Source organism: Oncorhynchus mykiss, chromosome 14, assembly GCF_013265735.2.
Source record: "Oncorhynchus mykiss isolate Arlee chromosome 14, USDA_OmykA_1.1, whole genome shotgun sequence".
Lineage (NCBI taxonomy): Eukaryota > Metazoa > Chordata > Actinopteri > Salmoniformes > Salmonidae > Oncorhynchus > Oncorhynchus mykiss.
In genome coordinates this window covers 27,879,283-27,897,659 of record NC_048578.1, presented here as the reverse complement: position 1 = coordinate 27,897,659, position 18,377 = coordinate 27,879,283, and the positions used below count along the sequence as shown (strand labels likewise).

General features: G+C 41.2%; 1 protein-coding gene across 8 annotated transcripts in view; it reads right to left on the bottom strand.

The window, feature by feature from the left end:
- LOC110489094 (glutamate receptor 1) overlaps positions 1-4,522 on the bottom strand; it is a 157,831-nt gene extending 153,309 nt beyond the window's left edge. For all 8 annotated transcript variants that reach the window (XR_005035968.1, XR_005035967.1, XM_036943242.1 and 5 more), the window contains exons 1-2: positions 4,223-4,522; positions 3,862-3,996 (exon numbers count right to left, since the gene is read on the bottom strand). Coding sequence is in view for 6 of the 8 variants with exons in the window: in XM_036943242.1 (XP_036799137.1) it covers positions 3,862-3,996; positions 4,223-4,304 (217 nt within the window). In the remaining 2 variants the exon portion in view is untranslated. The remainder of the gene's footprint in view (positions 1-3,861; positions 3,997-4,222) is intronic.
- Positions 4,523-18,377: the final 13,855 nt, after the last annotated feature.

The following is an 18,377-nucleotide window of genomic DNA, read 5'->3' as shown; positions in this document are numbered from 1 at the left end:
GATATCATATGTTATGGTCATATTGCATTGAATATCATACGTTATGGTGAAATTGCAATAGATATCATATGTTACAGTCATATTGAATTAGATATAATATGTTACGGTCATATTGCATTAGATATCATATGTTAGAGACATATTGAATTAGATATCATATGTTAAAGTCATATTGCATTAGATATCATATGTTACAGTAATATTGCATTAAATATCATATGTTACGTTCATATTGCATTAGATATCATATGTTACGGTCATATTACGTTAGATATCATATGTTACGGTCAAATTGCATTAGATATCATATGTTACGGTCATATTGCATTAGATATCATATGTTACAGTCATATTGAATTAGATATATTTTGCAGTCATATTGAATTAGATATCATATGTTACGTTCATATTGCATTAGATATCATATGTTAGAGACATATTGAATTAGATATCATATGTTAAAGTCATATTGCATTAGATATCATATGTTACAGTAATATTGCATTAAATATCATATGTTACGTTCATATTGCATTAGATATCATATGTTACGGTCATATTACGTTAGATATCATATGTTACGGTCAAATTGCATTAGATATCATATGTTACAGTCATATTGCATTAGATATCATATGTTACAGTCAAATTGAATTAGATATCATATGTTACGGTCATATTGAATTAGATATCATATGTTACAGTCATATTGCATTAGATATCATACTTTACAGCAATACTGCATTAGATATCATATGTTACAGTAATACTGCATTAGATATCATATGTTACAGCAATACTGCATTAGATATCATATGTTACAGTAATACTGCATTAGATATATGTTACAGCAATACTGCATTAGATATCATATGTTACAGCAATACTGCATTAGATATCATATGTTACAGCAATACTGCATTAGATATCATATGTTACAGTAATACTGCATTAGATATCATATGTTACAGCAATAGTGCATTATATATCATATGTTACAGTAACACTGCATTAGATATCATATGTTACAGCAATACCACATTAGATATCATATGTTACAGCAATACTGCATTAGATATCATTAGTTACAGTAATACTGCATTAGATATCATATGTTACAGCAATACTGCATTAGATATCATATGTTACAGCAATACTGCATTAGATATCATTTGTTACAGCAATACTGCATTAGATATCATTTGTTACAGCAATACTGCATTAGATATCATATGTTACAGCAATACTGCATTGGATATCATATGTTACAGCAATACTGCATTAGATATCATATGTTACAGCAATACTGTATTTGATATCATATGTTACAGCAATACTGCATTAGATATCATATGTTACAGCAATACTGCATTAGATATCATATGTTACAGCAATACTGCATTAGATATCATATGTTACAGCAATACTGCATTAGATATCATATGTTACAGCAATACTGTATTTGATATCATATGTTACAGCAATACTGCATTAGATATCATATGTTACAGCAATACTGCATTAGATATCATATGTTACAGCAATACTGCATTAGATATCATAGGTTACAGTAATACTGCATTAGATATCATATGTTACAGCAATACTGCATTAGATATCATATGTTACAGCAATACTGCATTAGATATCATTTGTTACAGCAATACTGCATTAGATATCATTTGTTACAGCAATACTGCATTAGATATCATTTGTTACAGCAATACTGCATTAGATATCATATGTTACAGCAATACTGCATTAGATATCATATGTTACAGCAATACTGCATTAGATATCATTTGTTACAGCAATACTGCATTAGATATCATTTGTTACAGTAATACTGCATTAGATATCATATGTTACAGCAATACTGCATTAGATATCATATGTTACAGCAATACTGCATTAGATATCATATGTTACAGCAATACTGCATTAGATATCATAGGTTACAGTAATACTGCATTAGATATCATATGTTACAGCAATACTGCATTAGATATCATATGTTACAGCAATACTGCATTATATATCATATGTGACTTAAAATATATCAACTGTTGATGATGATGAGCAACTGTTTTCTTCTGATTTCCTTTTCTTTTCAAAAGGGAACTGTATCTCTAACAGGCAGAGATCAGAGATCTGAGATCTGAGGAAAAACATGACAAGTATGTGAAACAGAATAAAAACAGCCTTTAAATTCAAGTCTTGTCTCCAAGTAGGAACAAAACACAGAGACAACACGGTTATCAATGTCTAAAAACTCTGCCGGTGAAACTGAACGTCGCACTTCAAGCAGTCCTGGGGAGACTAGTGTGGAAAGAGAGAGTTGTCAGGGAGGAGAATCTATTGTGTATGTTTAATCTGCATTCAGCACCCAGCTGCATCGGCCTGATGCCCGTTTTAAGGGTGTCCAACATGGAACACCTGGGATATAGCCTACCTTTAGACTTAGCAACTTAAGATAAATATTAAAAACTCAAGGGCACCTTGTTGTGTAATATCCCCAAAGTACAGGCTGGCACACAAAAATAAACTTAAATGCAGAAATTAAGTTATTTTTTCGTTTTATCATGTTTTTTTCTTGCTTTTCAGCAGACTGGGGATAGATTGGGCTACCAGATCACCTTGATCTTTAAAACATGTTACAAAATCGCGTCATTGTCTGCATCTGTTAATAAGGGAAGGTGACTGTGACACTAATACTAAAACGATTAGGTTAAACATGATTTAATTTGGGCATCCAAGGGGCAGACAGGCTGTGCGATGACAACACCTGATCGATTCGTTGGTTGATGTACTTACAAGAGCGTAACGTCTTAACTGCTTGACCGGTGACAGCCATTGATCCGCGGTGCTTCCCAATAAACTATAAATCCTCCTTCTTACCATGTGTATGTGACAAATAAAATTTGATTTGATTTACGCGTCTGAGTGTCACCTTACACGCTCGCCCCCATGTAAGTGACCTCATCCATAAAGAATATGATGTCCAAGGGTGAACGAATGAAAGGTCTCCGATGCAATATTTATCCTAGTGTTCCATTAATTAGAACCCTAATTTAGACGTGTTTCTGAAACGCACAGAGACAACCTTATGAACTTGAGTGAGTCACGGCGGTTGGAGCCATTTGAGTGGTATGGCGTTGTTGGCTAGGTTACTGTAATGAGAAAGCGAACCTGAGCCGCGCGCTTAACACTTTAATGAAAGTAGCTGGTGCCAGCTGAAGCTAAGCGAATACAAATCCGTCGCTAATTAGGAAAAGCGCTTTGTGGTAACAGGTTTCTCCTGAATGCCGGTGGGAAAGGGGGGTTGGTTGATCTGCGCTAACGGCAGATAATATTTAAAGCGCAGGAAGCGCATGTTGGCTTGTGTAGGGGGAAGGGTGTCAGAACGTAATACATTTTTAAAAATACATAACCACTTTGTTGCGTCTGGTTCTAATGTTTGTAGCCTACATGTATATTACTGATATGGGTAGATTGTCAGAAAAATCTGTTCATTGCACTGAGGTCTCTCTCTCGCTCACACAAGCACGCACACCGCCTCTGACGAGAAAGAGAGAGAAAGCGAAGCAGATGGATCCACAAAAGCACATATTCTCGGAACCTCTTTACAGTGAGCGAAAACCCAGCTGTAATTGCATATATGATCTCCAACTATCAATGACAGACTCATTTAAATAGTAGGAAAATAATTCAGGACAAGCGTTGGCCAGTGATCTCGTTGAGCAGAAGGACAACAACATATTGATCGTATGCATAAATAACATATGAAGCAAACTAGGAAATTACTGGGAAGGATGGGTGGGATGAGGATAACAGAAACCGTGGGGAAAAGGAAAGACTTACAGGCATATGTCATGGAGAAGCTGTTGCCCATCTTGACCATATCCACCTGCGGCACCAGTTTGGGGATATCCTGGTGGTGCGAGAGCGCGAACCGAAACACTTCATATTCGTGAGATTCGGTTGGGAATAGTCCCCCTGTGAAAGATACAGAATCAACGGTTATTTATAAAACGACTCTCTGCAAACTAAACGCAAAAACAGAACAGATAAATATATCTGGACTGTTTAATCAGCAAAATATGTTGAATACAACTTTAAAGCTTCGGAAAAGGCATATTGGTCCATACAAATTTGTAGCCTAAATAAATAAACAATTAAAATAATTTTGCCAGACTTCATTTTACGCATGTTTTTCACCTACCTATATTGATGTTACTTGGAAAACTTGAACCCAAGCACATCCCCAGAAAACTGGTGTACAGGAGGGTGAAGCTTCGCTGCATATTTCCTTTTGCATTGGCGAAGAAAAAAGATCCGAAATCCAAGCATAGATCTTTCCTTGGTGAGTTAGTGTATGCCTCCTCTTCCCCACTCCTCTTTTCCCAGTTGCAGATGCTCTTACAACAACATCCATCCAACGTCGAGAGAGAGCATGCAACTGCAGTCACTGCCTTCTCTCTCCCCCCGCTCTTTCTCTCGCGCGCTGCTGATGCCCGCTTCTCTTCGGCTGTTATGACTTCAACTCTAGCCCCTACCTACCGAACGCACCCACGCCTCTCAGGAGACGCTGGGGGGATCTCGCCGGCGCTCTGTTTGTATGTTGTTTTATATACTTGGAATTGGATTGAAACTGTCATAATGGCTATGGTTCCTTGGTTCAACTAGTTTTTTATTAGTGTATAACATTTTCTTACATCTGAATTTGACATCATTCTACGTAATCCACTCAAATGGACCTATGGGGGAATTATGCACCACATACTCTTTGCGTAATTGCACTGTTTATATGTGTTTTTAATGAATGCCAGCAAAGCCACTACACTACACAACACGAAGCAATAAATTAATGGCACTATAACAGTGACAAACGGTGCCCACAAACTGTTAGGGCCTACATAAAGCTGTCCCAACAGCAGAGCTTTCCTTTCAGCACTTTGGAGTGAATCCTTACCACTGCTACACCTGGCCATCAGCGGAGACTTGAGCGGCAGCGAAACAGTTCACTCAGTCTCATTTACTACCTTTCTAAAAACCATAGCTGATATGGCTGACTTGCTTAAACAAATGTGGTTACTATTGACTCCTTGTGGATTTGTAAGTCGATAACAACTGTATTCTCCTTCAATAGTAAAGAAAGCCAATATGAGTTTTTACTTTTGAACCATACACAAACATTTTTACATTTATGTTCAGTAAATTCATAATGTTTATTCTTATATCATTAACACTTAGCTCTAAGTATAAACAAGTGCAAGCAAACAAGCTGCGATGAGGTTGGCTTATTAGTTCAGCACTTTCTGTCACACCCTGATCTGTTTCACCTGTCTTTGTGCTTGTCTCCACACCCCACCAGGTGTTTCCCATCTCCCCTCATTATCCCCTGTGTATTTGTATCTGCATTTTCTGTTTGTCTGTTGCCAGTTCGTCTTGTCCTGTCAAGTCCTACCAGCATGTTCCCGTGTTTCCTGTGCTCTAGTTTTTGTTTTCCTAGTCTTCCCAGTTCTGACCTTTCTGCATGTCCTGTCCCTGATCCTGCCCACTGTTCTGACCTTTCAGCCTGACTCTGATTTCGATTACAACCCTTTGCCTGGCTTAACTTACCTTTTGCCTGCCCCTTGTACTATAATAAACTCTGAGACTCATACTATCCGCCTCCTGTGTCTGCATCTGGGTCTTGGCCTGAGTCCTGATAGTACAAACTGGCCGTGACTGACCTAGGAGACTCGAACCAGCTCCACAATGCCATCTCCTTCCTAGGAGCCACCATTGGAAGACACAAGGAGTTACTTCAAGGTCTTATGGAAGGATTCCAGACCTTGGCGGAATGCCATGACCGTGCCTTCAATACTTTTCTGGAGCAATTCCGCGGATTGTCTGTTAGGCAGCCTGCCACTACAGTAACCTCCCAGACTGTCAGTTACTCTCCCAGTGTTCTCTCATCTTTGAGCTGCAGCGCTTTTCATTTCCCTCGGATTGCTCGAGGATAGTGTACTTGATAACACTGATGTCTGGGAGGGCTCTCGCCTGGGCTATGGTGGTGAGGGAGCAACAATCCACCATTTTCCTCAGTCTGAAGGAGTTTGTGGCAATTCTCCGTTGTCCGGGAGAGAGAGACGGAGTAAGCTGCTCCAACTATGACAGGACTCCAACAGTGTGGTAGACTATGCGATGGATTTTTGCACGTTGGCGGCTGAGAATGCCTGGAACCCGGAAGCCCTGTTGGACGCGTTCCTTCATGGATTATCGGAGGGGATTAAAGACGAGCTCGCAGCCTGGGAGCTGCTCATGGACCTCGACTCCTTCATAGCCTTGACCATCTGGATCTATGGGCAGCTGCGGGTACGAAGGAGGTAGATGGTGTCTGTTCCCTATCGCCCTCGCTCGTCTTCGATTTCCACCTCGCCTCAAGGAATCCTGGAAGTCCCTGATGTCCACCTTTCCGATGGGATCCGATGTCACCCGAGTTCTCTCGAAAATCACAGACAGCTGTCGAGTCGTATCCTCCAAAGCCCATGCAACTGGGAAGGGGTAGATTGTATCCCGCTGAGCATTTACGCAGAATAAACACCAAGATCTGTCTGTATTGTGGAGCTACGGGACATTTCTTATCTATCTGCCCATTGAAGACCAGGCTCATCAAGTAGGTATGAGTAAGCTGGTGAGCCGTACAGGGAATTTCCCATCTTCCATTTCTTGTACTCCTCTCCATGCTATCCTGTTGTGGGGTGACCAGTCTCTCCGGGTGCTCATTGACTCTGGGCCCGACGAGAGCTTTATGGACGCTATCCTGGTGTCGGAGCTGAGAATCCCCACACAACCCCTCTCCATTCCCATGGACGTCAGAGCGCTGGATGGGCACTCTATTCTCAAAGTCTCCCACACTATGTTTACCATTAACGTGTGGTTTTGTGGTTCATGGCTCCAGAGGCACAATCCTTTGATCGACTGGGCAACTGGTTCTATCATGGGTTGGAACCCGTTCTGCCATGCACATTGTCTGAGGTAGGTGCAGCTTGCCCCGCGATGTCTTCCTGCGGGCTTGGGAGAAGCCTTGGATCTCTTCGCCAATCCCGCGGAGTACCAGGACCTCCGGGAGATTTTCAATAAGGCCCGCGCTACAACTCTTCCTCCGAATTGAACCTACGACTGCGCTGTCAACCTTTTCCTGGGTGCTACAACACCTCGGGGGCGGCTTTATTCATTGAGGATTGTCGTGGAAATTTCCTTAATTACCAAATGATGAGAGAGCAAACACCAGTCAGAGTTATGCTTAATCTTCACCTTTAAAAATAATTAAGCTTTTGCAATAGCATTTTGACTTTCAACATTTCAGTATCTCTAATGAAAAGTTGAGAGTGGTCAACATAATGGCATTGAGATCTTTTATAGCAAAGATCCCCCCCCTAGTCGACATGACAAACCACAGGTCTTAGGAACTTACACAAAGAAAGACTTTACTTCAGAGAGGAGTATCCCATAGCCAGACAGCATTGGCTATAAATTATCGTTCAGTTTGGTCTCTTAAACAAAGCTCTTATCTCGTTCTTGGTACAAAATGGTACCAAGACATTACCTCACCCAATGGTATATATCAATTGTCATTTTAGACACTCCCATCCCAAATACAAACCATTCTGGACAAGCTCACGGAGAGGAGAGTGAGCCTCTAGGTCAAGATAAGGGCAACCAGAGAGGGAACATAGAATGGTTCCAGACACTGCCATCCTCCTCTCCCAGATGGGAAAAGTAGGGAGTGACTGGCACACAGACATTGTGGAGCCAAGAGATAATTGGTTCCCCTTCAATCATCCCTTCACATGGTTTAAAATATACGTTTACACATGACGACAAGCTTGACCTCTCCCCTCTCTGTGGCCCAAGTAACTGAACCCAGGACAGAGAAAGGATAACTGCAAATGGCCACCACTATAGTACAACAAGATACATTCTAAATGACAAGTAACTCACAAGCATATAACGAAAATAAAACATCTTATCTATGTTACCCAACTAATTCTGATTCATCCCCAACAGGATTCTCTTGCTGCAGGGAGTATTCATCCTTCTGCCTCACCCGGCGCAGGTTTCTTATTTGTGGAGAAGGACAAAACCCTCCACACGTATATTGACTACCGGGGCCTATAAAGGACATCACGGTAAAAACAATGTTACCCTCTACCACGCATCTCCTTGGATTTCAAGCCTCTACATGGGGCGACAATCTTCTCTACGTTGAACCTTCGGAACGCCTACCATCTGGTTCTGGAAGGAGATGAATAGAAGACCGCTTTTAACACGGCTAGCAGACACTATGAGTACCTTGTTATGTCATTTGGACAGACCAATGCTCCCGCAGTGTTCCAGAGCCTGGTCAACAATGTGCTCCATGATATGTTGGCCGGTTCGTGTTTGTCTACCTTGATGATATCCTCATTTTTTCCCGGTCAGCTCAAGAACATGTCCTCCACGTCCGACAGGTCCATCAGAGTCTCCTGGAGAACCAGCTTTTTGTTAAAGCAGAAAAATAGGAATTCCATCGCTCCCCCATCTCCTTCCTAGGGTACATCATTGCTGCTGTAAATATACAGATAGACTCTGACAAGGTGAGAGGGGTGGTGGATTGGCCTGAACCCACATCCAGAGTGCAGCTGCAATGTTTCCTGGGATTTGCTCATTTCTACTGCGGCTTAATCCTGGATTTTACATTTTTTTATTTAACCTTTATTTAACCAGGTAGGCTAGTTGAGAACAAGTTCTCATTTACAACTGCGACCTGGCCAAGGAAAAGCAAAGCAGTGCGACAGAAACAACAACACAGAGTTACACATGTAATAAAGAAGCGTACCGTCAATAACACAATAGAGAAGGAAAATAAATAGAAAGTTTATATACAGTCTGTGCAAATGGCATTTATTTTATTTCACCTTTATTTAACCAGGTAGGCTAGTTGAGAACAAGTTCTCATTTGCAACTGCGACCTGGCCAAGATAAAGCGTAGCAATTCGACACATACAACAACAGAGTTACACATGGAATAAACAAAACAGACATTTTTGCAATTTGTCCCAGTCATGGGCAGCAGAGAACTGGAAGGAAAGACGACCAAAGGAGGAATTGGCTTTGGGGGTGACCAGTGAGATATACCTGCTGGAGCGCGTGCTATGAGTGGGTGCTGCTATGGTGACCAGTGAGCTGAGATAAGGCGGGGCTTTACCTAGCAGAGACTTGTAGATAACCTGAAGCCAGTGGGTTTGGCGACGAGTATGAAGCGAGGGCCAACCAACGAGAGTGTACAGGTCGAAATGGCTAACAATGACTAAATAGCTAGTAGCTAAGTAGCTGGCCAGCCTCTGAAGCAAGTTTTGGCTATGAGGTCTACAAAAATAGCAGATCCGTGTCACATTGAGTAAGGCGGGTTACTGGAAGGTATATTTAATTTAAACATGGAAAAAGAGATTGAAAAATAAATTAGAATAGATACAAAAAAGAATACAATACAAAAAGTAAATGAGAGGACGACAAACCACGTCTGGACTGCTACGCCATCTTGGTCACCAAGATTACAGCACCCTGGCTTCCCTTTGTGTATTATAATTATTTTATAATACACAAAGTAAGCAAAGCAATGAAATCATTTCAATATTGCCCAGAATGATGAATAAGATAGTAATGAGATAGATGTATATAAGCAATAGGCCTATAACAATTGAGATGTACAAACCATGACATACGGGAATGATGAGCAGATAAAAGGCAATCCGTAATTACATTAATGAGTGAGCTGAGATGGACGTGGTAAATATAACTATTTCTTCAGCACTTTTGAAATGTGCAACGACAGAATTCAGAACATGGGCCATTCTTACAGAATTCTCCCTTATACACCAAGTCAGAACAGTAGGATAAATAAAGGGGGCATATAAGCAGACAATGAAATATCGTACAATATTCGATGATGACATTTCTCTAAAACAGGCTATAGTCCACATGTGCACCACTAAGTCAGAACGATAGGCTAAGTTCTGAGACGGAAAGGGACCAAATTATTAGGTTGAGGAACATGGGCTACTAACAGCTTGCTACAAAAACATACACTTAGCATTACTTTCTTAGCTACAGTTTACATATCTCCCTGGCATATTACATAATTTATGCAGCAGCATACAATACATTTTTGGACTCAACGTTGTTGTGCTGTGCTCACTTGAACAGGAAGGTGACACAGTGGTCCAAATTTTGTCATCAAACTTTGTCATCAAAGTCTGGCATTCTCTGGATTTATAGTGCTTTCAAGAAAACTGGGAATTCAAAAAAAAACAAAGTCAAATCATGATGTCAGTGATCTTCAATTCAGAGCTCTAGAAAGAGGCCCGAATTCCCGAACTTGGAATTCCGAGTTGGATAACGTTCAAAATTTTTCCAGGTAGAGATCATTTTTTCAGAGTTCCCAGTTGTCATAAACTCACTGAAGTCTGTGATTTCCCAGTTTCCAGTTGTTTTGAACGTGGCAGAAGTCATGCTTGATTGACAGCGTTGCTAATTTATTCAACTTTCTGATCCTTTTAAACTTGGAAAAGCAGTGGTGTAAAGTACATAAGTAAATATACTACTTAAGTAGTTTTTTGGGGTATCTGTACTTTACTTTAATATTTATATTTTTGACAACTTTTACTTCGCTACATTCCTAAAAAAATATTTAACTTTTTACTCCATACATTTTCCCTGACAACCCAAAGTACATGTTACATTTGGAATGTTTAGCAGGACAGGATAATTGTGAAATTGATGTAGTTATCAAGAGAACCCGTGGTCATCCCTACCGCCTCTGATCTGGCGGACTCACTAAACACAAATGCATCTTTTGTAAATAATGTCTGAGTGTTGGAGTGTGACCCTGGCTATACGTACATTTAGAAAACAAGAAAATGGTGCCGTCTGCTATGCTTAATTTAAGGAATTTGAAATTATGTATACTTTTACTACTACTTTGATGCTTAAGTATATTTTAGCAATTGCATTTACTTTTGATACTTAAGTATATTTAAAACCAAATGCTATTAGAATTTTACTCAAGTAGTATTTTACTCAGTAACATTCATGTTTACTTGAGTAACTTTCTATTAAGGTATCTATACTTTTACTCAAGTATTACAATCGGGTACTTTTTCCACCACTGTAGAAAAGAGACCCTTTCAGACAGACGTTTAAACCCTTAAACCCAGACCTGGACCACACACACTCTCCACCGAAAAACAGGCATGGTAAGCAAAATAGTGACTGCATTGCCACTGATTCCTTCCAAACCACTCATTGTTGAATTTGCAATATCTGACTTGTTGTCTAATGTTTATGTTCAATGGCCGATGGGCAGTTTTATCTATCTATCTTTTATCTAAGTAGATTGTCGACGTGAGTCATGATGATGACTGAGTTGTCTAGCTTGCTAGCTAAGATTTTGAAAGTGTGATGTTGACATCATTTTATCTGTGGCCAATGACCTTGAACCTTCTTCTTCTTCTAATGTACATTTATGGCAGCACCCAAGGGGGTTTGAAATGCCTAGCTCTACCTGTAGATTCTGCAGTGATGTAGCATCCCCATGAGTGACAGAACACTGAGCCAATCACTGCGCAACTAGAGAACATTACCAATGCATATGCTCTGTATTTTCCACCGGCTGCCCTTCCACCATAGAAAGCACTAAGCTAGGCTGAAACACATGCATTTTGGAGATGCCTTGTTCAATAAAGCAAGAAAGAGAAAATTATTGTATTCAGCTTTATTCACTCAATACATTTGTTTTTATATTGTTTGCAAACAATCACTGGTGACCGCCCTGACTGACGGTCACCAGTGATCGGATTGTAGGCTATGCTTCATGTTCTATCCTGCTGGTTTGTATGCAAAGGGCTTATCGTCGATGTATTGTACGGTTTGTATGGTTCTTCTAATGGCCAAAACATTCATGGCTGTAACCACTTTAAGGTTCAGCAATGACTATGGGGAAACACTAGCACACACGCAAGTATGACTGTTTGGTACCTGATAAAGGGTGTGTAATCTGTAAGGTTAACAAAACAGCTTTTACAGTCAAGTCCTTCCAATTACTTCCTTTTGGACACGATCTGCATCCCAAATGGCACTCTATTCCCTACATTGTGCACTACTTTTCACCAGGGGTCCTGGTCAAAAGTAGTGCACTGCGTAGGGAATAGGGTACTATTTGGGACGCACCCTATATGTAACTATGTACACTCTCCTATGCCTCCGGATCAGTGCTTCATCTCTATGGATCAACTGCAAGGTTAAACAGCAGCCCTCCTATCCGTGTGGGTGTTGATTGCACTTGGCATTGTAGATGTGATGCCCCTGTACTTGTTTATCAAATGAAGTAGTAAATCCTTCCTTTGACACAATTAGGATTAGGGATAAGCTTGTTTATCAGACCCAGCCAAGGCACTTTCTCCTCAGCTAACTGTAAAATTGCTTTCTCCTCACTTATTGTCTCCAGAAAATGAAGTAGGGTATTAACATATTTTCTCAGACAATGACATCTGGAGAGAGTAGGAGGCTTTAAACTGAAGTAGTTTCTTCTTGTTTCCAATTTAACAGAAATGTTACTGATAAAACCATAGCAAAGTACTTCCTGTCAGAGACCTTTCAGTCACAGAGACAATGTAGGATAGGAAGTATGATTAGTAATAAATATTGATGGGTGTTGAATTAATCCCAATGTGAAGACTGTTTTTAATTTAAATGTTTTATTGTCTTACGAAGTATCTGCTCAGTATAATATCAGCTACAAACTTCCAAGACAGAACATGGTGTTTTCTGCCCCTTCTGGAGAGTTTTTCCTAGCCCCTGTGTTTCTGCCTCTGCATTATTGGTGGTGGGGATTTTATGCTGGGTATCTGCAGAACACTTTATACTGTATATCAAGGAATTTAGTATTGGTCAGGCTGTCTTGTACACTTTCACAGCTAAAAGCCAAATTGCAGTATACAGACAAAAAGAAGGGGGGAAAAGAACAGTTAACAGTTAGCTAGCTGAAAATAAAAGAACAGTTAACAGTTAGCTAGCTGAAGATAAAATAACAGTTAACAGTTACTTAGCTGGAGATAAAAGAACAGTTCGCAGTTAGCTAGCTGAAGATAAAATAACAGTAACAGTTAGCTAGCTGAAGATAAAATAACAGTTAACAGTTAGCTAGCTGAAGATAAAAGAACAGTTCACAGTTAGCTAGCTGAAGATAAAATAACAGTTAACAGTTAGCTAGCTGAAGATAAAAGAACAGTTAACAGTTAGCTAGCTGAAGATAAAAGAACAGTTAACAGTTAGCTAGCTGAAGATAAAAGAACAGTTAACAGTTAGCTAGCTGAAGATAAAAGAACAGTTAACAGTTAGCTAGCTGAAAATAAAAGAACAGTTAACAGTTAGCTAGCTGAAGATAAAAGAACAGTTAACTGTTAGCTAGCTGAAGATAAAATAACAGTTAACAGTTAGCTAGCTGAAGGTAAAAGAGCAGTTAACAGTTAGCTAGCAGAAGATAAAAGAACAGTTAACAGTTAGCTAGCTGAAGATAAAAGAACAGTTAACAGTTAGCTAGCTGAAGATAAAATAACAGTTAACAGTTATCTAGCTGAAAATAAAATAACAGTTAACAGTTAGCTAGCTGAAGATAAAAGAACAGTTAACAGTTAGCTAGCTGAAGAAAACAGAAACGGAGAGCATCCAGGTCTCTAGCGTCAGAGAGTGCCTGCTCCCGGTGAAGGCATCTATTCTGCTGGCAGCCCGAGTTGGATTCTAGGGACAGGAGTGATGATGGTGAGGATGGTGACAACTGCTGACAACTGCTGATGTAAAAAGGGTTTCATAATTGTTTTTTTATTTATTGATCACATCAGCCAAGAATTTTGAAAAAAGATACCAGTGTGTGATCAACGGACAGGGGGCTCCATATATGCACCATATATGACCTACCTCCCTCTCCAGAGGAATGTTCATGTGTCTTCAGCATATCTAATCCACTGTAGTGCAAATCTCACCACATAGCAAAGAAAGCAAACAAAGGAAGTGGTAGGAAGGGTATCAATGTGAGTTCATTACTTAACTTGTATTATTGTGAGCTGTATAGAACGGTATGTGTTCTCTCTGTGTTCTGCCTTCTGTGTTCCATGTTCTCTTGTGTTCTTTCAAAGTGTAATGACTTCTTTATACTCTCTGATTTGAAAGTCGTGGTAAACGCAAGGGGAAGAAAGTGATTGGCTAGACCAAACTGGAGAGCTGATGCATATTGTTCTAAGCTAAATGTATGAAAACTAACTCAATACAATTCACCATACATGTGGCAATAAAATTATTTCACCCCTCCATTTACTCAATCTTTAGAACTCATCTAGCCATATTTTAAGATTATAATGAGCAGGTGGTGTTGCCATTCAAGGTTGTAGGCTAGTCTAAGGCTGTCTCAAATGGCACCCTATAGGGCACATCTTTTGACAAGGGCCCTATGAAGAAATAGTGTCCTATATAAGGAATAGGGTGTCATTTGGGATGCATCCTAGGTAAGGATAGAAGAAATGTCAGAGCCATGCTGGTAATTTAGCTTGGGTATCGCTGCAGTGTCTGTCTGTCTGTCTGTCTGTCTGTCTGTCTGTCTGTCTGTCTGTCTGTCTGTCTGTCTGTCTGTCTGTCTGTCTGTCTGTCTGTCTGTCTGTCTGTCTGTCTGTCTGTCTGTCATAGTGCCAGAGAGAGTGTGTTTTTCAGGAGGCGACAGGAAGCCTAACAGCTTCACAGATGAGGATAAGGAGAATAAAGTAACGCTGTCAAACCTCAGAGAGCGGGGAGAAAAATAGAGGAGGAGTGAAAGGGGAAAGAGAGAATGAGAGAGAGAGGGGAAGGGAGTGATAGAATGAAAAAAGAAAGAGTAAGGAGAGAGAAGAAGAGAAGGGATAAATGGTGATTGATAGAGAGACCTAGAAAGAAGGACAGAGAGAGAGAGAGAGAGAGAGAAAGAGAGAGAGAGAGAGAGAAAAACAGAAAGAGAAAAGGAAGAGAGATGGAGGAGAGAGAGAAAAACAGGTAGAAATGTGATTTGATTTACTATAGCAGAAAAAAACTGACAGAAGGACAATGAATCCCTTATAACCCTAACCCTGTTGTCACACCTCCCTCTGTGTTGCCTTTAATGGATGGAGGTGGATGTTTCCAACGTACAAGGTAGGCCAAGGCCTCAATGAGACATGTACAAAACACAACACACTGCTGAAATTAAACACAAATAAATAAAATCACACAATAACCAAACTGGTTCCTGTCTCTTTAAAAAAGCTTTAACCTGGCTGTTTGGTTTGATTGGCTCTGGACAGATTAGCCTTTATGTCACAAGCAGGAAGCAATAACGAAGTCTGATGGTTTTGACTTGTTACTCGCTTTGTCTGCAGGCCGGCGCTCTTGATTACACCACTTGTTGACTGACAGCTAGACAGGGAGGCAGAGGAGGCAGACGGGTCGGCGAGGGAAGTGTGTTAGTGGGGCTAGTCTGATTGGACTTGAACGGATGCCTGGGAACGAGGGATCAATATGGAACCTGGAGGTACGCCGTGCCTGAGTCCAAGTTCCCGTCTTAATTGGGACGAGTTATTGACGGTAAGCTTAATTAGTCATATTGGCAATCAATTGGCCACGCTGTGTCCCAAATGGCACCCTATTCCCTATAGAGTGCACTAGGCTACATTTGACTAGAGCACTATGGACCCTAGTCAAAAGTAGTGTACTATTTAGAGAAAATGGGTACCATTTGGGACACAGTTGTGTGTTGAATAGATAGAGAACGAGAAGGATGTGTGTTAGATAGATAGATAGATAGATAGATAGATAGATAGATAGATAGATAGATAGATAGATAGATAGATAGATAGATAGATAGATAGATAGATAGATAGATAGATAGAGAGAGAGAGAGAGAACTAGAAGGATGTGTGTCAGATAGATAGAGAACTAGAAGGATGTGTGTTAGATAGAGAACTAGAAGGATGTGTATTAGATAGATAGATAGATAGATAGATATATAGATAGATAGATAGATAGCTAGATAGATAGATAGATAGATAGATAGATAGATAGATAGATAGATAGATAGATAGATAGATAGATAGATAGATAGATAGATAGATAGATAGATAGATAGATAACTAGAAGGGTGTGTGTTAGACAGATAGAGAACTAGAAGGATGTGTGTTAGATAGATCGATAGAGAACTAGAAGGGTGTGTGATGGATAGATAGCCACCCCCACAGAGAAGCCAGCAGAACAGACCACCTCAGCACCCAACAAAAGTCTCAACACCATTGCAGAACAGTCCACACCAGACCCTGACCATAGAGTCGACATCACAGCAGAACAGACAAATGAAGAACCCCAAGCCCAGCGGCTCTCACCCCCTCTGAGCACCTCCCCTGTCAGCCACCCTGATAGCCCTTCTGACAACCCCCCCACACCCACTGAGGACAAACACAAGACACAGATTGTACTACTTATGGACTCAAATGGGAAAAATATAGAAGAAAAACAACTTTTTCCCAAACACAGTGGGTCTAAACTCTGGTGTGCAAACACCCAGCGCGCCCTCGACCTTCTGTCTGAGGACCAACTAGGCTCACCCAGCCACATAATAATACACACAGGCACAAACGACCTGAAGGCACAGCAGGAAAGGGTGGCCACAGCACTGAAGGGAGTGATTGAAAAGGCTTCTTCTACTTTCCCCAACGCACAAGTGGTTATCTCCACCCTGCTACCACGAAAAGACTTCCACCCTGCCACAATAGAGCGGGTAAGCGCAAGTATTTCCCGTGACTGTGCCTCAAAACTAAATGTTTTCCTGGCCCACCACTCCACCCTGGACTTGAACAGCCTCTATGACCAGGTCCACCTCTACAAGGCAGCAGTGCCCACCTTTGCCCGAACTCTAAAGGACATCGCTCTCAAACGTATCCACAACACTTCACACAGGAGCAACAGATCAATAGACACCCCACCCAGACCAGCGAGACACCCTCCCAGACCTGCAGGACCCCCCTGGACCTACACATAGAGGACCCACGCCAAAAGGAATTACATCCAGACCACAGCACCCCCAGATACATCCACACCCCCACCCCAACCAATCAACACCCCCCGATGTCAACCATGCCCACACCCCATTTAGGCCCTCTCAGATCAGACCTATGCCACTCCTGCCCACCCCATGCACCCCACCCCCGCAAACAGGGCCTCAACATGGAAGCCACACATACGCCCAGGTAGTGAGTGGGCAAACAGTCCCAACCCCCACTCTCACACTCGCCCAAGCCAATGGCATGTACCAGATGCTCAGCAGGCTCTGCTCACACTTACTGGCCTGAGGCCAAACCACGACCAACAACATTGGACACTCTATGGAACAAAAAGCCTTCACTATATCATCCTGGAATATCCAAGGCCTGAGGTCATCTGCCTTTGGCCTAAAGAGCAGGAACCCGGACTTCACCAAAGAAATCGGTAATACAGACATTGTCATCCTGCAAGAAACCTGGTATAGAGGAGACAGACCCACTGGTTGCCCTCTATTTTACAGAGAACTGGTAGTCCCATCCACCAAACTACCAGGTGTGAAACAGGGAAGGGACTCAGGGGGTATGCTAATTTGGTATAGAGCAGACCTAACTCACTCCATTAAATTAACCAAAACAGGAACATTCTACATTTGGCTAGAAATTCAAAAGGAAATTATCCTAACAGAGAAAAATGTCCTCCTGTGTGCTACCTATATCCCCCCACTAGAATCCCCATATTTTAATGAAGACAGCTTCTCCATCCTGGAGGGGGAAATCAATAATTTCCAGGCCCAGGGACATGTACTAGTCTGTGGCGACCTAAATGCCAGAACCGGACAAGAACCTGACACCCTCAGCACACAGGGGGACAAACACCTGCCTGTAGGTGAAAGCATTCCCTCCCACATATGCCCTAGGCACAACTATGACAACATAACGAACAAATACGGGTCACAACTCCTGCAGCTCTGTCGCACGCTGGGTATATACATAGTCAATGGTAGGCGTCGAGGGGACTCCTATGGTAGGTACACCTATAGCTCATCTCTTGGCAGTAGTACTGTAGACCACTTTATCACTGACCTCAACCCAGAGTCTCTCAGAGCGTTCACAGTCAGCCCACTGACACCCCTATCAGACCACAGTAAAATCACAGTCTACTTAAACAGAGCAATACTCAATCATGAGGCATCAAAGCCAAAGGAACTGAGTAACATTCAGAAATGCTATAGATGGAAGGAATGCAGTTTGGAAACCTAC